The sequence below is a fragment of the Pseudorasbora parva genome, chromosome 14 (genome assembly GCF_024679245.1).
Source record: "Pseudorasbora parva isolate DD20220531a chromosome 14, ASM2467924v1, whole genome shotgun sequence".
NCBI lineage: Eukaryota > Metazoa > Chordata > Actinopteri > Cypriniformes > Gobionidae > Pseudorasbora > Pseudorasbora parva.
Window position 1 is genome coordinate 25,490,025 of NC_090185.1, and position 24,540 is coordinate 25,514,564.

The following is a 24,540-nucleotide window of genomic DNA, read 5'->3' on the forward strand; positions in this document are numbered from 1 at the left end:
ATATTGCCTCTTTTCTCAAAGCTCCAAAGCTCTGATTGGTCAAATGGCTCAGTCTGTTGTGATTGGTCTACTCTGATTGGTCAAATGGCTCAGTCTGTTGTGATTGGTCTACTCTGCTCTGATTGGTCAAATGGCTCAGTCTGTTGTGATTGGTCTGCTCTGATTGGTCAAATGGCTCAGTCTGCTTTGACTGGTCTACTCTACTCTGATTGGTCAGATGGCTCAGTCTGTTGTGATTGATCTACTCTGCTCTGATTGGTCAGATGGCTCAGTCTGTTGTGATTGGTCTGCTCTGCTCTGATTGGTCAAATGGCTCAGTCTCTTGTGATTGGTCTGCTCTGCTCTTATTGGTCAAATGGCTCAGTCTGTTGTAATTGGTATACTCTGATTGGTCAAATGGCTCAGTCTGTTGTGATTGGTCTGCTCTGATTGGTCAAATGGCTCAGTCTGTTGTGATTGGCCTGCTCTGATTGGTCAAATGGCTCAGTCTGTTGTGATTGGTCTTCTCTGATTGGTCAAATGGCTCAGTCTGTTGTGATTGGTCTACTCTGATTGGTCAGATGGCTCAGTCTGTTGTGATTGGCCTGCTCTGATTGGTCAAATGGCTCAGTCTGATGTGATTGGTCTACTCTGATTGGTCAGATGGCTCAGTCTGTTGTGATTGGTCTACTCTGGGAATGTGATAAGTTGTGGTCCTTATGTTGTGGCAACGCAATGTGAAGTCTTGAGATCCTATGTTGAGAAACTGACATTATTTCTTCTGGCCACGAGTTAAATGTGCAAATCGTAAATGTTAAGCATGCTGTGGCCGAAAAAGGGCTTGCTTGCATCAAACAAATAAACAAGTAAATAAATGAACACATTCATAAAAAAAATATAAAAAAACACCGCTTGCTCAGTGATGGTGTGCTCGTAGCACGGCATGATGGGAAGATGGAGGTCAGAGTGTGAGAGATTGTGCGTGAGAGAATAATAATGCAAGAGTGTGAGTTTGATGAAGTCAGCGTTACCTCCAGAGGCAGGTGCAGAAGTGTTTGATGAAGTGGTGGAATTGACTGCAATGATTGATTGACACCATGAAAGAATATAAAGTGAAACTCGTATAAAGCATATGAAGCAGAAATAAAGTGACACTTACTGTTGTCCTGTTGTGATCCTGTTGAAAGTGAAAGATTAAAAACATTATTAATGAACATCATCAGAATTATATCATGCACTGCTGAACTTTTAGTAATTTAGTTACTTATGAGAATCAGAGTAAACAGCTTGTTTTTCCAAAGAGAAGTTTTCTATGGAAAGAGAAGGCTTTTCTACACAATTATGTGGTTAATTGCATTTTATTTATTTTTTTAAATTAAGTTTCTCATAATATATATTGCCTCTTTTCTCAAAGCTCCAAAGCTCTGATTGGTCAAATGGCTCAGTCTGTTGTGATTGGTCTGCTCTACTCTGATTGGTCAAATGGCTCAGTCTGTTGTGATTGGGCTACTCTGCTCTGATTGGTCAAATGGCTCAGTCTGTTGTGATTGGTCTACTCTGATTGGCCAAATGGCTCGGTCTGTTGTGATTGGTCTACTCTGCTCTGATTGGTCAAATGGCTCAGTCTGTTGTGATTGGTCTACTCTGATTGGTCAAATGGCTCAGTCTGTTGTGATTGGTCTGCTCTACTCTGATTGGTCAAATGGCTCAGTCTGTTGTGATTGGTCTGCTCTGCTCTGATTGGTCAAATGGCTCAGTCTGTTGTGATTGGTCTACTCTGATTGGTCAAATGGCTCAGTCTGTTGTGATTGGTCTGCTCTACTCTGATTGGTCAAATGGCTCAGTCTGTTGTGATTGATCTATTCTGCTCTGATTGGTCAAATGGCTCAGTCTGTTGTGATTGGTCTACTCTGATTGGTCAAATGGCTCAGTCTGTTGTAATTGGTCTACTCTACTCTGATTGGTCAAATGGCTCAGTCTGTTTTGATTGGTCTGCTCTGCTCTGATTGGTCAAATGGCTCAGTCTGTTGTGATTGGTCTGCTCTGCTCTGATTGGTCAAATGGCTCAGTCTGTTGTGATTGGTCTGCTCTACTCTGATTGGTCAAATGGCTCAGTCTGTTGTGATTGGACTACTCTGCTCTGATTGGTCAAATGGCTCAGTCTGTTGTGATTGGTCTACTCTACTCTGATTGGTCAAATGGCTCAGTCTGTTGTGATTGGTCTGCTCTGCTCTGATTGGTCAAATGGCTCAGTCTGTTGTGATTGGTCTACTCTACTCTGATTGGTCAGATGGCTTAGTCTGTTGTGATTGGTCTACAGTCCCTGACAAAAGTCTTGTCGCTTGTGTACAAATTGACCTAAAGTGCCGCTGAAATATATTTCTAATCAAGATTTTTTTTTTTTACAAGAAATGGCTCATTTTAATCCCACCAGCTTTTGTGATAATGTTTCAGTGAAAAACTAAACTTTCAAAAAGTATTCTAATATTCACAGCTTGGTAAAGCCCATTGAGTCAATTTTTGCAAAGACATAAGTGTTGTCACCTTGTCATATGAGCTTCACCTGTGACTAATAATGGATCAATTAGGTCTCAAGTGTGTATAAAAAGAACCCCAGTACACTAGACCTTCACATCAACTGCAACTAGACCTCTGCAAACATGCCTAAGATTCACCCTGAGACTAAAGTTTTGATTATCAAGAGGCTGAAGACCAGATCCACTGCTGATGTGGCAGACACCTTCAATGTGTTTCAGCGTCAAGTACAGAGGATAAAAAAAAGATTTGAAGAGACTGGAGACGTTATTGACAAGCCCAGGTCAGGCAGACCCTGCAAGACAACTGCTCGAGAGGACCGTTTGTTGGCTTGAAAATCCAAGGCCAGCCCATTTTCCACTGCAGCAGAGCTCCACGCGACCTGGTCACCTGAAGTCCCTGTGTCAACCAGAACAGTTTGTCGGATTCTGTCTCGAAATGGCCTCCATGGTCGAATCAGTCCCCAGAAGCCAGCACTAAACAAAAGACAATTGAAAAACCGTGTGGCATTTGCCATGGCCCACAGCCTGCTAAAAGGATGGACGCAGGAAAAGTGGCAGAAGGTGGATTTTTCAGATGAATCTTCTGTTGAATTACACCACAGTCGCCGCAAATATTGCAGGAGACCTACTGGTGCCAGAATGGATCCGAGATTCACCCAGAAAACAGTGAAGTTTGGTGACGGAAAAATCATGGTCTGGGGGTTACATCCAGTATGGGGGTGTGCGAGAGATCTGCAGGGTGGAAGGCAACATCAATAGTCTAAAATACCAAGAAATCTTAGCCACCTCTTATATTCCCAACCATAAAAGAGGCCAAATTCTGCAGCAGGACGGTGCTCCATCGCATACTTCCATCTCCACATCAAAGTTCCTCAAGGCGAAGAAGATCAAGATGCTCCAGGATTGGCCAGCCCAGTCACCAGACATGAACATCATTGAGCATATGTGGGGTAGGATGAAAGAGGACGCATGGAAGACGAAACCAAAGAATATTGATGAACTCTGGGAGGCATGCAAGACTGCTTTCTTAGCTATTCCTGATGACTTCATCAATAAATTGTATGAATCCTTGCCAAACCGCATGGATGCAGTCCTTCAAGCTCATGGAAGTCATACAAGATATTAAATTTGGATCTCACAGCACCACAACTTAATTTGCTGACATATTTTTGTATTTGCAGTAAATTTGTTCAATTTCTGTATAGGTGACAAAACTTTTTTCTTGCCAAAATTTGACCTTTCTGTCTTGATTAAATGATAAATATTTTTTCTGTGAAAATTATTTATTTCAGTGCATTAAACATCATTTGGGAGGGTTTTAGCTTTTCATATGAGCTATTTCTAACACCAATGAATTAATTAAAAGTCAGGTTAATATCAGGTATTTCTAGAAAATAGATAAGCGACAAGACTTTTGTCAGGGACTGTACTCTGCTCTGATTGGTCAAATGGCTCAGTCTGTTGTGATTGGTCTACTCTGCTCTGATTGGTCAAATGGCTCAGTCTGTTGTGATTGGGCTACTCTGCTCTGATTGGTCAAATGGCTCAGTCTGTTGTGATTGGTCTACTCTACTCTGATTGGTCAAATGGCTCAGTCTGTTGTGATTGGTCTACTCTGCTCTGATTGGTCAAATGGCTCAGTCTGTTGTGGTTGGTCAACTCTACTCTGATTGGTCAAATGGCTCAGTCTGTTGTGATTGGTCTACTCTGCTTTGATTGGTCAAATGGCTCAGTCTGTTGTGATTGGTCTACTCTACTCTGATTGGTCAAATGGCTCAGTCTGTTGTGATTGGTCTACTCTACTCTAATTGGTCAAATGGCTCAGTCTGTTGTGATTGGTCTGCTCTACTCTGATTGGTCAAATGGCTCAGTCTGTTGTAATTGGTCTACTCTGCTCTGATTGGTCAAAGGGCTTAGTCTGTTGTGATTGGTCTGCTCTGATTGGTCAAATGGCTCAGTCTGTTGTGATTGGTCTGCTCTGATTGGTCAAATGGCTCAGTCTGTTGTGATTGGTCTGCTCTACTCTGATTGGTCAAATGGCTCAGTCTGTTGTAATTGGTCTACTCTGCTCTGATTGGTCAAATGGCTCAGTCTGTTGTGATTGGTCTGCTCTGATTGGTCAAATGGCTCAGTCTGTTGTGATTGGTCTACTCTGCTCTGATTGGTCAGATGGCTCAGTCTGTTGTGATTGGTCTACTCTGCTCTGATTGGTCAAATGGCTCAGTCTGCTTTGACTGGTCTACTCTACTCTGATTGGTCAGATGGCTCAGTCTGTTGTGATTGATCTATTCTGCTCTGATTGGTCAGATGGCTTAGTCTGTTGTGATTGGTCTACTCTGCTCTGATTGGTCAAATGGCTCAGTCTGCTTTGACTGGTGTACTCTACTCTGATTGGTCAGATGGCTCAGTCTGTTGTGATTGATCTATTCTGCTCTGATTGGTCAAATGGCCCAGTCTGTTGTGATTGGTCTACTCTACTCTGATTGGTCAGATGGCTCAGTCTGTTGTGATTGATCTATTCTGCTCTGATTGGTCAGATGGCTCAGTCTGTTGTGATTGGTCTACTCTGCTCTGATTGGTCAAATGGCTCAGTCTGTTGTGATTGATCTACTTTGCTCTGATTGGTCAGATGGCTCAGTCTGTTGTGATTGGTCTGCTCTGCTCTGATTGGTCAAATGGCTCAGTCTCTTGTGATTGGTCTGCTCTGCTCTTATTGGTCAAATGGCTCAGTCTGTTGTAATTGGTATACTCTGATTGGTCAAATGGCTCAGTCTGTTGTGATTGGTCTACTCTGCTCTGATTGGTCAAATGGCTCAGTCTGTTGTGATTGGTCTGCTCTGATTGGTCAAATGGCTCAGTCTGTTGTGATTGGCCTGCTCTGATTGGTCAAATGGCTCAGTCTGTTGTGATTGGTCTTCTCTGATTGGTCAAATGGCTCAGTCTGTTGTGATTGGTCTACTCTGATTGGTCAAATGGCTCAGTCTGATGTGATTGGTCTACTCTGATTGGTCAGATGGCTCAGTCTGTTGTGATTGGTCTACTCTGGGAATGTGATAAGTCGTGGTCCTTATGTTGTGGCAACGCAATGTGAAGTCTTGAGATCCTATGTTGAGAAACTGACATTATTTCTTCTGGCCACGAGTTAAATGTGCAAATCGTAAATGTTAAGCATGCTGTGGCCGAAAAAGGGCTTGCTTGCATCAAACAAATAAACAAGTAAATAAATGAACACATTCATAAAAAAAATATAAAAAAACACCGCTTGCTCAGTGATGGTGTGCTCGTAGCACGGCATGATGGGAAGATGGAGGTCAGAGTGTGAGAGATTGTGCGTGAGAGAATAATAATGCAAGAGTGTGAGTTTGATGAAGTCAGCGTTACCTCCAGAGGCAGGTGCAGAAGTGTTTGATGAAGTGGTGGAATTGACTGCAATGATTGATTGACACCATGAAAGAATATAAAGTGAAACTCGTATAAAGCATATGAAGCAGAAATAAAGTGACACTTACTGTTGTCCTGTTGTGATCCTGTTGAAAGTGAAAGATTAAAAACATTATTAATGAACATCATCAGAATTATATCATGCACTGCTGAACTTTTAGTAATTTAGTTACTTATGAGAATCAGAGTAAACAGCTTGTTTTTCCAAAGAGAAGTTTTCTATTGAAAGGGAAGGCTTTTCTACACAATTATGTGGTTAATTGCATTTTATTTATTTTTTTAAATTAAGTTTCTCATAATATATATTGCCTCTTTTCTCAAAGCCGTTAAAATGGCTTGATAAATGACTCTAAAAAATGGCTCAGTCTGTTGTGATTGGTCTGCTCTGCTCTGATTGGTCAAATGGCTCAGTCTGTTGTGATTGATCTACTCTACTCTGATTGGTCAAATGGCTCAGTCTGTTGTGATTGGTCTACTCTGTTCTGATTGGTCAGATGGCTCAGTCTGTTGTGATTGGTCTACTCTGCTCTGATTGGTCAAATGGCTCAGGTTGTTGTGATTGGTCTGATTTTATTGGTCAAATGGCCCAGTCTGTTGTGATTGGTCTACTCTGCTCTGATTGGTCAAATGGCTCAGTCTGTTGTGATTGGTCTACTCTGCTCTGATTGGTCAGATGGCCCAGTCTGTTGTGATTGGTCTACTCTGCTCTGATTGATCAAATGACGCAAGCACGGCATGATGGGAAGATGGAGGTCAGAGTGTGAGAGATTGTGCGTGAGAGAATAATAATGCAAGAGTGTGAGTTTGATGAAGTCAGCGTTACCTGAGGCAGGTGCAGAAGTGTTTGATGAAGTGGTGGAATTGACTGCAATGATTGATTGACACCATGAAAGAATATGCAAGCATATCAAGTTCCCACATGTGTATTTTCTGACCCAAAAGTACAGCTTATTTAAAAGACATTAAAACACACATATAACCAATATCTATAATCAATATCCTGGAAGCATCAACAGCATAATAGAAATAACATGGGTAAAAAGTGACACATACCTTCTGCTGAACCTGTGGAACCTGTGGAAAGTGCGAGAGGAAACTTTATTAATTAACTGAATCAGAATCACATTATGCAACTGAACTTTTAATTATTAAAAAAAAAAAAAATCTAGGAATCAAAGGGTGATTACACTTAAACTACTCCATGATGTGCTACTTACCTCACCAAACACAAACATCTGTTACCAGTACTATATGCGTATAATTCAAATTCAAAAATCCAATTTATTTAGATAAAAAAATAGATAATTATTTAACATTGCCCATTACACTAATCCATGACTGAAGCTACTTTAAACCACAATGGTGACGCGCGTTTGAAGGACAGATATAGTGGTGGTGAGATTGCAGTGCAGCATGATAGAAGAATGGAGGTCAAAGGTCATGAGTGAAAATGATTGATAGAGTGATATAATGCTGGAGTGTGTGTCTGCTGTGGTGATGGATGGTTACCTTTAGGGGTAGGTGAGACTGAAGTGGGTTGTGTTTGATTGTTGGTGATGGATGAGTCAGTAGAACATATTTAACATAATCATATAGTTTAAACTACATCCAAAAACAGTCCTTATGCATAAAGTTGGCACCTTTTCCACAATATTAATAAACCAAAATCATTACTAACCACAACAAGCTAAATTACAGAAATGAGTAAGCTAATATTACAATTTTTTTCCTTAATTGAACCAGTGTACTAAGAAACTGATACTTTTTATTCAGCAAAGATGCCATCCTTTGGTCCCAAACTTTTCATTGATAGTGTATATTTATTAAAGAGGTACTTCACCGCTGGCTAAATGTACTGTTAATAAAATGTGGCTGCCTATGCAAAAAGGTGCAAAAAAATTACATCAAAAAGGCTGTTGTCTTCTCTTTTGCTCTGGGCATGTTGCCATCCAAAGCTATTCCCACCGGTCTGCTATAGACATGCTTAATTTGAGTCATCTATCAACTACCTTTAGTAGGAAATACTTCTTAGAAAACTTTTAGTCACAATGTTGACTTTTATTTTTTCTGGAATAGTTATTTTTTTCGTCAAATAAAAATAGCAGCCCTACCTCAATCCACAACTTGACTGGTTTTTAATTGTTAAAAAGTAACATGTCTAAGTGATGTGGGTTAGTCTGACAGGAGCATAGCCTGTTGACAGTTAGACCTGCGGAAGAAAGCCTTAATTGTTTACTTTCGTCTGTCTCCGCAGCGCAAGTCTCGAGGCTCCGCGGATCCACTGACCGCGCCTGTTTGAGGAAGTGTAGCCTACTCGTCATGCATGCAGTTGTGCTGTTCTGTTCTTTGAAATGACAGAGGGCGACTCAGAGTAGTTGTTCTATAAACCAACAGCGGTCGGTGAGAAGAACATACGTTGAAATGTTTACTTTGGTAAAGGTGACCAAAACCACACTATGAAAAGCATTAAAGGCTCCAGATGGCACTGCTTGATGCCCGGGGAATACAGAGACGCCTCGCTAGAGCGGTCAGCCTCGGAAAGCGCCTTTCATTAGGTTTCCTCCACCAGTCAGGAGCTTGTACTACTGCTGTATTGTAATACCGCGTAGCTTATTTTGTATGTAACTTCGTCACCCTTTCTGTCGAAATAGTCCCACACAGTATGCTTCTTGTTTCCAATTGGTTCATTTTGCAAAATATGTCTGTGTCGGCACCAAGCGGCAACCTCCCGCGATCTCTCTTGAAGCCAATATGGAAGTAATGTAAACTGCAATTCCTCAACTGGCCACAAGAGACAGGCTCCAGAAGGGAGCAGAATCTCATTGAGCCCTATGTTAAAATGCCAAACTTTAGAGCAGAAAAAAACATGTTTACAGCCTGGTACAAATTGTGGTTTTGGCCTATACGGCTTATTTTGCCCTTCATGAAAACTTTGAGAGGGGTGAATTTCTTTATAACTCATTCGTCTACATTATATAAAGCCTTAAAGTTCAGCAAAATCAGCTAATGGTTAAACGGTCAATATGCATGTAGTCAACATTTCAAATTGGATGTTTTAGGCAAAATGGCACTGAAAAAAACTGCTGTTCTGTCAGATCCACTCAAGCCTGCAAAGCAAAACTCTTTAAAGAGTAGACAAAGTCCGATAATATTTTCGGTGAGAAACCTGAACTACAATAGCTGTTCTGTTAATAACCCCCTCCAAACCAACTGTTTGTGGGCAGAGATACAAAAATGCGAAAATTTGCTAAAGTATAATCTGTAGTTTTCACAAAAGCTCTGGATTGTTTCGCGTCAGCTACTGGACTTTTGCTGATAAATAAATGAGTTTCTCACTCCAGGCAGAGAATGAGTAAAAAATGTCCCCATGTATTTAATCGTATTCCTTAAAAGTCATCTTTGATAAACACAATGACATTTTTAAAAGTTTGTTCCTGAAGAAATATTGAATGTAACTCTGATGAAATGGAAATCAGATGGCTCAGACAGGCCTTCATTGACACCAATGTCATTTCCTCTCTCAAGACCCATAAAGGCACTTAAGACGTCATTACAAAGCCCATCTCACTACAGTGGCTCTACGGTCATTTTATTAAGCGACGAGAATTGTTTTTGTGCGGAAAAAACTAAATAACGACTTATATAGCGATGGGCCGATTTCAAAACAAAGTTTTGAACAGTTATGAATCATCGTATTGATTCATGATTCGGATCGCGTGTCAAACCACCAAACTCCTGAAATCACATGACTTTGGCGATCCGAATCATAAATTGATACGCTAATTCATAACCAGCGTATCAATTTGAATCATTTGAATCTTTGTTTTGAAATTGGCCCATCGCTATCTAACATTTTTTGCACACAAAAACTATTCTCGTCGCGCCATACAATTATTGCAGAACCACTGTAGTGAGATGGGCTTTGTAACGACTTTTATGGGTCTTGAAAGAGAAAATGACATTGGTGTCAATGAAGGCCTGTGTGAGCCATCGGATTTCAACAAAAATATCTTCAATTCAGATTTTTTGTTTTGTTTTTATTATATTTTATTATATTATATGTAAACAGCGATTGATAATGGAGTGTATCTCTGCCTGAGGCTCGCGCTGCCTGTCTCTTTGTGAGAGACATTCATGGATAAATCAAAACAAGTGAGCAGCAATATAAACTCACAGAAGAAACATACTGGAGTTTTTTGTAGTTGTTGATATTTATGATTTATGATATTGTTAATAACATACATTGTTGATATTTATGATTTATGATATTGTTAATAACATACATTGTTGATATTTATGATTTATGATATTGTTAATAACATACATGAATTGTGTAGCATGAATGGTGTAGCCTAGTTCAATAAACAAGTAGCCTAATTAATATTACGTTACTTACATTTTTAGACCCAAACAACTTTTTTTGTTCCATTTTTTCACCCATGATTTCACAGACGAAAAAAGTTCTAAAGGAAAGCAACACGGCAACGTGGTGTTTTGTTACTGAATGATTCAGCGTTTTGAATTAATCATTTGAATAAAATCAATCTTATAACATTATTTATTGCAGCTGAATTAATTAATTTATTGCAGCTGAATAAATTAATTTTTTTTAAATTTATTTTATTTGATTGGTAACAGCCTATAGTGTCTTTACTATTATAACTGAATTTATTAATCAAATGTAAGAATTTAACATGAAAGATGATGCATACATTTAATACGATTTAAAAAAAATGCCTTTTATAAAATTAAATAACACCCTGGGGTGAATATCACAAATATGCAGATTTAAGTAGGCCTATGTAAAAGCTGACAGAACACTGATGAGAATATTACTTCAGAATCGATATATTTATACCACCAAATAATTCCACCCACACATTGTACAGTACATACAATTTGCTATGTACTCTACCTGATAGGCCCAAAGTTAATCAATATCAAATCAAATTGTGAAATTTGTGTCTGCCCAGCGTGCACCTAAATGTTATAATGTTATGATTGAGGTTATAGACATAACCAGTTTTTTTAAAATACCAAACCAAACCAAACATTAATGCCCTGGCAGTGGCACATAGTTTTGGTTTTATATTTAATTTGATTAAATTAATGTTTAAGTTGATATTTAGAAGAAATATTATAACCGTTACTAACTTTTAACTGCTATAAAAAGCACCTTATTTGTTTAAAGTGTTTGCAAACCATATGTAATTGCACTTCTGTTCAAATAGCAACACTTTAAAAAAAAAAGTATCCAATACACTACTTTTGTATTCATTAATCGCGATTCTTCTTCTTCTTTCGGCTTTTCCCTTCAGGGGTCGCCACAGCGAATCATCTGCCCCCATCCAGTCCTATCCTCTGTATCTTCTTCTCTCAGACCGACTACCTTCATGTCCTCCTTCACTACATCCATAAACCTCCTCTTTGGTCTTCCTCTCGACCTCCTGCCTGACAGCTCTAACCTCAGCATCCTTTTAGCAATATATTCACTCTCCCTCCTCTGAACATGTCCAAACCATCTCAACCTGGCCTCTCTAACTTTGTCTCCAAACTTCTCACACGTGCTGTCCCTCTGATGTACTCATTCCTGATCCTATCCATCCTCGTCACTTCCAAAGAGAACCTCAACATCTTCAGCTCTGCTACCTCTAGCTCTTCCTCCTGTCTTTTCCTCAGTGCAACTGTCTCCAAACCATACCACATCGCTGGTCTCACTACTGTCATGTACACCTTTCCTTTCATTCTTGCTGGTACTCTTGTATCACACAACAGACCTGACACTTTTCTCCACCCATTCCAACCTGCCTGCACACGCTTCTTCACCTCTTTTCCACACTCCCCATTGCTCTGGACTGTTGACCCTAAGTACTAAAAATCCTGCACCTTCTTTACCTCTTCTCCCTGTAACCTCACTGTTCCACTTGGTTTCCTCTCATTCACACACATGTATTCTGTCTTGCTGCGACTAACCTTCATTCCTCTTCTCTCCAGAACAAACCTCCACCTCTCTAGACTTTCCTCCACCTGCTCCCTGCTCTCACTACAGATCACAATGTCATCCGCAAACATCATAGTCAATGGAGATTCCTGTCTGACCTCATCTGTCAGCCTGTCCATCACCACCGCAAACAAGAAGGGGCTCAGAGCCGATCCTTGATGCAGTCCCACCTTCACCGTGAAGTCCTCTCTCAACTACGGCACACCTTACCACTGTCCTACTGCTCTCATACATATCGTGTACCACTCTAACATACTTCTCTGTCACTCCAGACCTCCTCATACAATATCACAGCTCCTCTCTTGGCACTCTGTCATATGCTTTCTCTAAATCTACAAAGACACAATGCAGCTCTATCTGACCCTCTCTGTACTTCTCCATTAACATTCTCAAAGCAAATAATGCATCTGTAGTGATCTTTCTTGGCATGAACTGCTACTCAAAAATGTTCACTTCTCCCCTTAACCTTGCTTCAACTACTCTTTCCCACAACTTCATTGTATGGCTCATCAGCTTAATACCACTGTAGTTTCCAGAACTTTGCACATCTCCCTTGTTCTTAAAAATTGGCACCAAAACACTTCTCCTCCATTCCTCAGGCATCCTCTCACTCTCTAAAACCTTGTTGAACAACCTAGTTAAAAACTCTACTGCCATTTCTCCTAGACACTTCCATACCTCCACTGGTGTGTCATCAGGACCAACTGCCTTTCCTCTCTTCATCCTCTTCAAAGCTTTCCTAACTTCACCCTTGATAATACTTTCTACTTCCCGGTCATCAATATTTACCTCTACAACTCTTCTCTCCCTGTCATTTTCCTCATTCATCAGTTCCTCAAAGTACTCCTTCCATCTTTTCCTCACCCTCCTGTCACCTGTCAACACATTTCAATCTCTATCTTTAATCAATCTAACCTGCTGCACATCCTTTCCTTCTCTATCCCTCTGCCTCGCCAACCGATACACATCCCTCTCACCTTCCTTACTATCTAACCTTGCATACATGTCCTCATACGCTTTCTGTTTGGCCTTTGCCACCTCTATCTTAACCTCACGCTGCATCACCCTATATTCCTGTCTACTTTCCCCCGTCCTCTCACTGTCCCACTTCTTCCTAGCTAACCTCTTCCTCTGGATACTCTCCTGGACTTCCTCATTCCACCACCAAGTCTCCTTGTCTTCTTTCCTCCTTCCAGATTACACACCTAGCACCTTTCTACCTGTCTCCCTGATCACTTTGGCTGTGGTAGTCCTAAAGCTGGTCTCAACTCCTCCCTGAAAACCACACAGCACTCTTCCTTTTCCAACTTCCACAACTTTGTCTTCTGCTCTGCCTTTACTCTCTTCCTCTTCCTCACCACCAGAGTCATCTTACACACCACCATCCTATGCTGTCTAGCTACACTCTCACCTAACACTACTTTACAATCGCTACTTTCCATCAGATTACAGCGTCTACATAAGATATAGTCCACTTGTGTGCTCCTGCCACCACTCTTATATGTCACCCTGTGTTCCTGTCTCTTCTGAAAGTATGTGTTCACCACAGCCATCTCCATACTTTAAGCAAAGTCTACCAACCTCTGTCCTTTTGGGTTCCTTTCCTGAAGACCAAACCTGCCCATCACTTCCTCGTCCCCACTATTCCCTTCTCCAACACGTCCATTCAAATCTGCCCCTATCACTACCCTCTCACCTCTGGGCACAGTCTGCATCACTTCCTCCAAATCGCTCCAGAATCTGTCACGATTAATCACAGAAAACTCGATGTGATTAATCGTGATTAAACATTTTAATCGTTGCCCAGCAATAATTGTATTATTAATATATTTTTAAAATATATTTTTAAAAAAATTGTGGTTAAATTTTTTACTTTTTTTACTTAAAAAAAAAAAAAGGTATCTTAAAGAATGGCTAACACAAACTTTCCACATGGGTTAAAGTAGATTTTATATTTGTAATTTTAATCACATTGTACATCCTTACTCGTCATTGACTGCAAGACAGTCTGTCAAAAGAGGTTAAACATAACCTTTTTATTTTTGTGTGTGTTGGTAAGGACCCTGTGACTTAAGGGAAATGCAAGGTCATTTGAGATGAACTACAGGAAACAACTACAAAAACTCTAAAACTACAAACTAACACCAAAGGTCAAAGAAGCTTCTAGCAAGCCGTTCACTTTCAAAATAAATCTTCTTCATCTTGTACATTCTTATCGATAATCTAATCATTACCGATTGCAGATGATGTTTGGGTTTCTGAAGTTGCGTGTGCGGTTGTGTTTTCTGGAGTTGTGTGTGTGGTTGTGTTTTCTGGAGTTTTTGTGAGTGAAGATGAGGGGCCTTTGGCTAAAGGGAAAAGCAAGGTCATTTGAGATGAACTACAGGAAATAACTACAAACAATCTAAAACTACAAACTTACACCATGGGTCAAAGAAGCTTCTAGCAAGCCGTTCACTTTCAAATTAAGTCTCTATTGATAAATATCTAAATCTAAGAACTTGCCACATGTTTTAAAGTAGATTTAAAAAAAGATTTCTCTTTTTCACCATCTCATACATTCTTGTCACTGACTGCTGCAAGAGAGCATGTCAAAAGAAGTAATCATTACCGTCTTCAGATGATGTTGTGGTTTCTGGAGTTGTGAGTGCGGGTGAGGGGCCTGTAGCTAAAGGGAAAAGCAAGGTCATTTGAGATGATGAACTACAGGAAACAACTACAAATACTCTAAAACTACAAACTAACACCAAAGGTCAAAGAAGCTTCTAGCAAGCTGTTCACTTTCAAAATAAATCTTCTTCATCTTGTACATTCTTATCGATAATCTAATCATTACCGATTGCAGATGATGTTTGGGTTTCTGAAGTTGCGTGTGCGGTTGTGTTTTCTGGAGTTGTGTGTGTGGTTGTGTTTTCTGGAGTTTTTGTGAGTGAAGATGAGGGGCCTTTGGCTAAAGGGAAAAGCAAGGTCATTTGAGATGAACTACAGGAAATAACTACAAACAATCTAAAACTACAAACTTACACCATGGGTCAAAGAAGCTTCTAGCAAGCCATTCACTTTCAAATTAAGTCTCTATTGATAAATATCTAAATCTAAGATATTGCCACATGTTTTAAAGTAGATTTAAAAAAAGATTTCTCTTTTTCACCATCTCATACATTCTTACTTGCCACTGACTGCTGCAAGAGAGCATGTCAAAAGAAGTAATCATTACCGTCTTCAGATGATTTTGTGGTTTCTGGAGTTGTGAGTGCGGGTGAGGGGCCTATAGCTAAAGGGAAAAGCAAGGTCATTTGAGATGATGAACTACAGGAAACAACTACAAATACTCTAAAACTACAAACTAACACCAAAGGTCAAAGAAGCTTCTAGCAAGCTGTTCACTTTCAAAATAAATCTTCTTCATCTTGTACATGCTTATCGATAATCTAATCATTACCGATTGCAGATGATGTTTGGGTTTCTGAAGTTGCGTGTGCGGTTGTGTTTTCTGGAGTTGTGTGTGTGGTTGTGTTTTCTGGAGTTTTTGTGAGTGAAGATGAGGGGCCTTTGGCTAAAGGGAAAAGCAAGGTCATTTGAGATGAACTACAGGAAATAACTACAAACAATCTAAAACTACAAACTTACACCATGGGTCAAAGAAGCTTCTAGCAAGCCGTTCACTTTCAAATTAAGTCTCTATTGATAAATATCTAAATCTAAGAAATTGCCACATGCTTTAAAGTAGATTTAAAAAAAGATTTCTCTTTTTCACCATCTCATACATTCTTACTTGTCACTGACTGCTGCAAGAGAGCATGTCAAAAGAAGTAATGATTACCATCTTCAGATGATGTTGTGGTTTCTGGAGTTGTGAGTGCGGGTGAGGGGCATGTAGCTAAAGGGAAAAGCAAGGTCATTTGAGATGATGAACTACAGGAAACAACTACAAATACTCTAAAACTACAAACTAACACCAAAGGTCAAAGAAGCTTCTAGCAAGCCGTTCACTTTCAAAATAAATCTTCTTCATCTTGTACATTCTTATCGATAATCTAATCATTACCGATTGCAGATGATGTTTGGGTTTCTGAAGTTGCGTGTGCGGTTGTGTTTTCTGGAGTTGTGTGTATGGTTGTGTTTTCTGGAGTTTTTGTGAGTGAAGATGAGGGGCCTTTGGCTAAAGGGAAAAGCAAGGTCATTTGAGATGAACTACAGGAAATAACTACAAACAATCTAAAACTACAAACTTACACCATGGGTCAAAGAAGCTTCTAGCAAGCCATTCACTTTCAAATTAAGTCTCTATTGATAAATATCTAAATCTAAGAACTTGCCACATGTTTTAAAATAGATTTAAAAAAAGATTTCTCTTTTTCATCATCTCATATATTCTTACTTGCCACTGACTGCTGCAAGAGAGCATGTCAAAAGAAGTAATCATTACCGTCTTCAGATGATGTTGTGGTTTCTGGAGTTGTGAGTGCGGGTGAGGGGCCTGTAGCTAAAGGGAAAAGCAAGGCCATTTGAGATGATGAACTACAGGAAACAACTACAAATACTCTAAAACTACAAACTAACACCAAAGGTCAAAGAAGCTTCTAGCAAGCTGTTCACTTTCAAAATAAATCTTCTTCATCTTGTACATTCTTATCGATAATCTAATCATTACCGATTGCAGATGATGTTTGGGTTTCTGAAGTTGCGTGTGCGGTTGTGTTTTCTGGAGTTGTGTGTGTGGTTGTGTTTTCTGGAGTTTTTGTGAGTGAAGATGAGGGGCCTTTGGCTAAAGGGAAAAGCAAGGTCATTTGAGATGAACTACAGGAAATAACTACAAACAATCTAAAACTACAAACTTACACAATGGGTCAAAGAAGCTTCTAGCAAGCCGTTCACTTTCAAATTAAGTCTCTATTGATAAATATCTAAATCTAAGAACTTGCCACATGTTTTAAAATAGATTTAAAAAAAGATTTCTCTTTTTCACCATCTCATACATTCTTACTTGCCACTGACTGCTGCAAGAGAGCATGTCAAAAGAAGTAATCATTACCGTCTTCAGATGATGTTGTGGTTTCTGGAGTTGTGAGTGCGGGTGAGGGGCCTGTAGCTAAAGGGAAAAGCAAGGCCATTTGAGATGATGAACTACAGGAAACAACTACAAATACTCTAAAACTACAAACTAACACCAAAGGTCAAAGAAGCTTCTAGCAAGCTGTTCACTTTCAAAATAAATCTTCTTCATCTTGTACATTCTTATCGATAATCTAATCATTACCGATTGCAGATGATGTTTGGGTTTCTGAAGTTGCGTGTGCGGTTGTGTTTTCTGGAGTTGTGTGTGTGGTTGTGTTTTCTGGAGTTTTTGTGAGTGAAGATGAGGGGCCTTTGGCTAAAGGGAAAAGCAAGGTCATTTGAGATGAACTACAGGAAATAACTACAAACAATCTAAAACTACAAACTTACACCATGGGTCAAAGAAGCTTCTAGCAAGCCGTTCACTTTCAAATTAAGTCTCTATTGATAAATATCTAAATCTAAGAAATTGCCACATGTTTTAAAGTAGATTTAAAAAAAGATTTCTCTTTTCACCATCTCATACATTCTTACTTGCCACTGACTGCTGCAAGAGAGCATGTCAAAAGAAGTAATCATTACCGTCTTCAGATGATTTTGTGGTTTCTGGAGTTGTGAGTGCGGGTGAGGGGCCTGTAGCTAAAGGGAAAAGCAAGGTCATTTGAGATGATGAACTACAGGAAACAACTACAAATACTCTAAAACTACAAACTAACACCAAAGGTCAAAGAAGCTTCTAGCAAGCTGTTCACTTTCAAAATAAATCTTCTTCATCTTGTACATTCTTATCGATAATCTAATCATTACCGATTGCAGATGATGTTTGGGTTTCTGAAGTTGCGTGTGCGGTTGTGTTTTCTGGAGTTGTGTGTGTGGTTGTGTTTTCTGGAGTTTTTGTGAGTGAAGATGAAGGGCCTTTGGCTAAAGGGAAAAGCAAGGTCATTTGAGATGAACTACAGGAAATAACTACAAACAATCTAAAACTACAAACTTACACCATGGGTCAAAGAAGTTTCTAGCAAGCCGTTCACTTTCAAATTAAGTCTCTATTAATAAATATCTAAATCTAAGAAATTGCCACATGTTTTAAAGTAGATTTAAAAAAAGATTTCTCTTTTTCACCATCTCATACATTCTTACTTGCCACTGACTGCTGCAAGAGAGCATGTCAAAAGAAGTAATCATTACCGTCTTCAGATGATTTTGTGGTTTCTGGAGTTGTGAGTGCGGGTGAGGGGCCTGTAGCTAAAGGGAAAAGCAAGGTCATTTGAGATGATGAACTACAGGAAACAACTACAAATACTCTAAAACTACAAACTAACACCAAAGGTCAAAGAAGCTTCTAGCAAGCTGTTCACTTTCAAAATAAATCTTCTTCATCTTGTACATTCTTATCGATAATCTAATCATTACCGATTGCAGATGATGTTTGGGTTTCTGAAGTTGCGTGTGCAGTTGTGTTTTCTGGAGTTGTGTGTGTGGTTGTGTTTTCTGGAGTTTTTGTGAGTGAAGATGAAGGGCCTTTGGCTAAAGGGAAAAGCAAGGTCATTTGAGATGAACTACAGGAAATAACTACAAACAATCTAAAACTACAAACTTACACCATGGGTCAAAGAAGTTTCTAGCAAGCCGTTCACTTTCAAATTAAGTCTCTATTGATAAATATCTAAATCTAAGAAATTGCCACATGTTTTAAAGTAGATTTAAAAAAAGATTTCTCTTTTTCACCATCTCATACATTCTTACTTGCCACTGACTGCTGCAAGAGAGCATGTCAAAAGAAGTAATCATTACCGTCTTCAGATGATTTTGTGGTTTCTGGAGTTGTGAGTGCGGGTGAGGGGCCTGTAGCTAAAGGGAAAAGCAAGGTCATTTGAGATGATGAACTACAGGAAACAACTACAAATACTCTAAAACTACAAACTAACACCAAAGGTCAAAGAAGCTTCTAGCAAGCTGTTCACTTTCAAAATAAATCTTCTTCATCTTGTACATTCTTATCGATAATCTAATCATTACCGATTGCAGATGATGTTTGGGTTTCTGAAGTTGCGTGTGCGGTTGTGTTTTCTGGAGTTGTGTGTGTGGTTGTGTTTTCTGGAGTTTTTGTGAGTGAAGATGAGGGGCCTTTGGCTAAAGGGAAAAGCAAGGTCATTTGAGATGAACTACAGGAAATAACTACAAACAATCTAAAACTACAAACTTACACCATGGGTCAAAGAAGCTTCTAGCAAGCCGTTCACTTTCAAATTAAGTCTCTATTGATAAATATCTAAATCTAAGAACTTGCCACATGTTTTAAAATAGATTTTAAAAAAGATTTCTCTTTTTCACCATCTCATACATTCTTACTTGCCACTGACTGCTGCAAGAGAGCATGTCAAAAGAAGTAATCATTACCGTCTTCAGATGATGTTGTGGTTTCTGGAGTTGTGAGTGCGGGTGAGGGGCCTGTAGCTAAAGGGAAAAGCAAGGTCATTTGAGATGATTAACTACAGGAAACAACTACAAATACTCTAAAACTACAAACTAACACCAAAGGTCAAAGAAGCCTCTAGCAAGCCGTTCACTTTCAAAATAAATCTTCTTCATCTTGTACATTCTTATCGATAATCTAATCATTACCGATTGCAGATGATGTTTGGGTTTCTGAAGTTGCGTGTACGGTTGTGTTTTCTGGAGTTGTGTGTGTGGTTGTGTTTTCTGGAGTTTTTGTGAGTGAAGATGAGGGGCCTTTGGCTAAAGGGAAAAGCAAGGTCATTTGAGATGAACTACAGGAAATAACTACAAACAATCTAAAACTACAAACTTACACCATGGGTCAAAGAAGCTTCTAGCAAGCCGTTCACTTTCAAATTAAGTCTCTATTGATAAATATCTAAATCTAAGAAATTGCCACATGTTTTAAAGTAGATTTAAAAAAAGATTTCTCTTTTTCACCATCTCATACATTCTTACTTGCCACAGACTGCTGCAAGAGAGCATGTCAAAAGAAGTAATCATTACCGTCTTCAGATGATTTTGTGGTTTCTGGAGTTGTGAGTGCGGGTGAGGGGCCTGTAGCTAAAGGGAAAAGCAAGGTCATTTGAGATGATGAACTACAGGAAACAACTACAAATACTCTAAAACTACAAACTAACACCAAAGGTCAAAGAAGCTTCTAGCAAGCTGTTCACTTTCAAAATAAATCTTCTTCATCTTGTACATTCTTATCGATAATCTAATCATTACCGATTGCAGATGATGTTTGGGTTTCTGAAGTTGCGTGTGCGGTTGTGTTTTCTGGAGTTGTGTGTGTGGTTGTGTTTTCTGGAGTTTTTGTGAGTGAAGATGAGGGGCCTTTGGCTAAAGGGAAAAGCAAGGTCATTTGAGATGAACTACAGGAAATAACTACAAACAATCTAAAACTACAAACTTACACCATGGGTCAAAGAAGCTTCTAGCAAGCCGTTCACTTTCAAATTAAGTCTCTATTGATAAATATCTAAATCTAAGAACTTGCCACATGTTTTAAAATAGATTTTAAAAAAGATTTCTCTTTTTCACCATCTCATACATTCTTACTTGCCACTGACTGCTGCAAGAGAGCATGTCAAAAGAAGTAATCATTACCGTCTTCAGATGATGTTGTGGTTTCTGGAGTTGTGAGTGCGGGTGAGGGGCCTGTAGCTAAAGGGAAAAGCAAGGTCATTTGAGATGATGAACTACAGGAAACAACTACAAATACTCTAAAACTACAAACTAACACCAAAGGTCAAAGAAGCTTCTAGCAAGCTGTTCACTTTCAAAATAAATCTTCTTCATCTTGTACATTCTTATCGATAATCTAATCATTACCGATTGCAGATGATGTTTGGGTTTCTGAAGTTGCGTGTGCGGTTGTGTTTTCTGGAGTTGTGTGTGTGGTTGTGTTTTCTGGAGTTTTTGTGAGTGAAGATGAAGGGCCTTTGGCTAAAGGGAAAAGCAAGGTCATTTGAGATGAACTACAGGAAATAACTACAAACAATCTAAAACTACAAACTTACACCATGGGTCAAAGAAGTTTCTAGCAAGCCGTTCACTTTCAAATTAAGTCTCTATTGATAAATATCTAAATCTAAGAAATTGCCACATGTTTTAAAGTAGATTTAAAAAAAGATTTCTCTTTTTCACCATCTCATACATTCTTACTTGCCACTGACTGCTGCAAGAGAGCATGTCAAAAGAAGTAATCATTACCGTCTTCAGATGATTTTGTGGTTTCTGGAGTTGTGAGTGCGGGTGAGGGGCCTGTAGCTAAAGGGAAAAGCAAGGTCATTTGAGATGATGAACTACAGGAAACAACTACAAATACTCTAAAACTACAAACTAACACCAAAGGTCAAAGAAGCTTCTAGCAAGCTGTTCACTTTCAAAATAAATCTTCTTCATCTTGTACATTCTTATCGATAATCTAATCATTACCGATTGCAGATGATGTTTGGGTTTCTGAAGTTGCGTGTGCGGTTGTGTTTTCTGGAGTTGTGTGTGTGGTTGTGTTTTCTGGAGTTTTTGTGAGTGAAGATGAGGGGCCTTTGGCTAAAGGGAAAAGCAAGGTCATTTGAGATGAACTACAGGAAATAACTACAAACAATCTAAAACTACAAACTTACACCATGGGTCAAAGAAGCTTCTAGCAAGCCGTTCACTTTCAAATTAAGTCTCTATTGATAAATATCTAAATCTAAGAACTTGCCACATGTTTTAAAATAGATTTAAAAAAAGATTTCTCTTTTTCACCATCTCATACATTCTTACTTGCCACTGACTGCTGCAAGAGAGCATGTCAAAAGAAGTAATCATTACCGTCTTCAGATGATGTTGTGGTTTCTGGAGTTGTGAGTGCGGGTGAGGGGCCTGTAGCTAAAGGGAAAAGCAAGGTCATTTGAGATGATTAACTACAGGAAACAACTACAAATACTCTAAAACTACAAACTAACACCAAAGGTCAAAGAAGCCTCTAGCAAGCCGTTCACTTTCAAAATAAATCTTCTTCATCTTGTACATTCTTATCGATAATCTAATCATTACCGATTGCAGATGATGTTTGGGTTTCTGAAGTTGCGTGTACGGTTGTGTTTTCTGGAGTTGTGTGTGTGGTTGTGTTTTCTGGAGTTTTTGTGAGTGAAGATGAGGGGCCTTTGGCTAAAGGGAAAAGCAAGGTCATTTGAGATGAACTACAGGAAATAACTACAAACAATCTAAAACTACAAACTTACACCATGGGTCAAAGAAGCTTCTAGCAAGCCGTTCACTTTCAAATTAAGTCTCTATTGATAAATATCTAAATCTAAGAAATTGCCACATGTTTTAAAGTAGATTTAAAAAAAGATTTCTCTTTTTCACCATCTCATACATTCTTACTTGCCACAGACTGCTGCAAGAGAGCATGTCAAAAGAAGTAATCATTACCGTCTTCAGATGATTTTGTGGTTTCTGGAGTTGTGAGTGCGGGTGAGGGGCCTGTAGCTAAAGGGAAAAGCAAGGTCATTTGAGATGATGAACTACAGGAAACAACTACAAATACTCTAAAACTACAAACTAACACCAAAGGTCAAAGAAGCTTCTAGCAAGCTGTTCACTTTCAAAATAAATCTTCTTCATCTTGTACATTCTTATCGATAATCTAATCATTACCGATTGCAGATGATGTTTGGGTTTCTGAAGTTGCGTGTGCGGTTGTGTTTTCTGGAGTTGTGTGTGTGGTTGTGTTTTCTGGAGTTTTTGTGAGTGAAGATGAGGGGCCTTTGGCTAAAGGGAAAAGCAAGGTCATTTGAGATGAACTACAGGAAATAACTACAAACAATCTAAAACTACAAACTTACACCATGGGTCAAAGAAGCTTCTAGCAAGCCGTTCACTTTCAAATTAAGTCTCTATTGATAAATATCTAAATCTAAGAACTTGCCACATGTTTTAAAATAGATTTTAAAAAAGATTTCTCTTTTTCACCATCTCATACATTCTTACTTGCCACTGACTGCTGCAAGAGAGCATGTCAAAAGAAGTAATCATTACCGTCTTCAGATGATGTTGTGGTTTCTGGAGTTGTGAGTGCGGGTGAGGGGCCTGTAGCTAAAGGGAAAAGCAAGGTCATTTGAGATGATGAACTACAGGAAACAACTACAAATACTCTAAAACTACAAACTAACACCAAAGGTCAAAGAAGCTTCTAGCAAGCTGTTCACTTTCAAAATAAATCTTCTTCATCTTGTACATTCTTATCGATAATCTAATCATTACCGATTGCAGATGATGTTTGGGTTTCTGAAGTTGCGTGTGCGGTTGTGTTTTCTGGAGTTGTGTGTGTGGTTGTGTTTTCTGGAGTTTTTGTGAGTGAAGATGAGGGGCCTTTGGCTAAAGGGAAAAGCAAGGTCATTTGAGATGAACTACAGGAAATAACTACAAACAATCTAAAACTACAAACTTACACCATGGGTCAAAGAAGCTTCTAGCAAGCCGTTCACTTTCAAATTAAGTCTCTATTGATAAATATCTAAATCTAAGAATTTACCACATGTTTTAAAATAGATTTAAAAAAAGATTTCTCTTTTTCACCATCTCATACATTCTTACTTGCCACTGACTGCTGCAAGAGAGCGTGTCAAAAGAAGTAATCATTACCGTCTTCAGATGATGTTGTGGTTTCTGGAGTTGTGAGTGCGGGTGAGGGGCCTGTAGCTAAAGGGAAAAGCAAGGTCATTTGAGATGATGAACTACAGGAAACAACTACAAATACTCTAAAACTACAAACTAACACCAAAGGTCAAGGAAGCCTCTAGCAAGCTGTTCACTTTCAAAATAAATCTTCTTCATCTTGTACATTCTTATCGATAATCTAATCATTACCGATTGCAGATGATGTTTGGGTTTCTGAAGTTGCGTGTACGGTTGTGTTTTCTGGAGTTGTGTGTGTGGTTGTGTTTTCTGGAGTTTTTGTGAGTGAAGATGAGGGGCCTTTGGCTAAAGGGAAAAGCAAGGTCATTTGAGATGAACTACAGGAAATAACTACAAACAATCTAAAACTACAAACTTACACCATGGGTCAAAGAAGCTTCTAGCAAGCCGTTCACTTTCAAATTAAGTCTCTATTGATAAATATCTAAATCTAAGAAATTGCCACATGTTTTAAAGTAGATTTAAAAAAAGATTTCTCTTTTTCACCATCTCATACATTCTTACTTGCCACTGACTGCTGCAAGAGAGCATGTCAAAAGAAGTAATCATTACCGTCTTCAGATGATTTTGTGGTTTCTGGAGTTGTGAGTGCGGGTGAGGGGCCAGTAGCTAAAGGGAAAAGCAAGGTCATTTGAGATGATGAACTACAGGAAACAACTACAAATACTCTAAAACTACAAACTAACATCAAAGGTCAAAGAAGCTTCTAGCAAGCTGTTCACTTTCAAAATAAATCTTCTTCATCTTGTACATTCTTATCGATAATCTAATCATTACCGATTGCAGATGATGTTTGGGTTTCTGAAGTTGCGTGTGCGGTTGTGTTTT

At 39.0% G+C, this 24,540-nt stretch overlaps 1 protein-coding gene across 5 annotated transcripts in view; it reads right to left on the reverse strand.

Annotated features, from left to right (window-relative positions):
• Positions 1 to 14: 14 nt before the first annotated feature.
• The window catches only part of LOC137040437 (receptor-type tyrosine-protein phosphatase C-like), a 49,992-nt gene continuing 25,466 nt past the window's right edge, over positions 15 to 24,540 (reverse strand). For 4 of the 5 annotated variants that reach the window (XM_067416068.1, XM_067416067.1, XM_067416069.1 and 1 more), the window contains 5 exons: positions 7,011 to 7,031; positions 6,781 to 6,822; positions 6,026 to 6,043; positions 1,139 to 1,156; positions 15 to 1,055 (listed from right to left, as the gene is read on the reverse strand). In XM_067416068.1, coding sequence (XP_067272169.1) covers positions 772 to 1,055; positions 1,139 to 1,156; positions 6,026 to 6,043; positions 6,781 to 6,822; positions 7,011 to 7,031 — 383 coding nt within the window. In that variant the 3' untranslated portion in view covers positions 15 to 771. Of the gene's footprint in view, positions 1,056 to 1,138; positions 1,157 to 4,372; positions 5,943 to 6,025; positions 6,044 to 6,780; positions 6,823 to 7,010; positions 7,032 to 24,540 lie in introns of those variants that run through there. The other variant, XM_067416066.1, reaches the window with a different exon arrangement.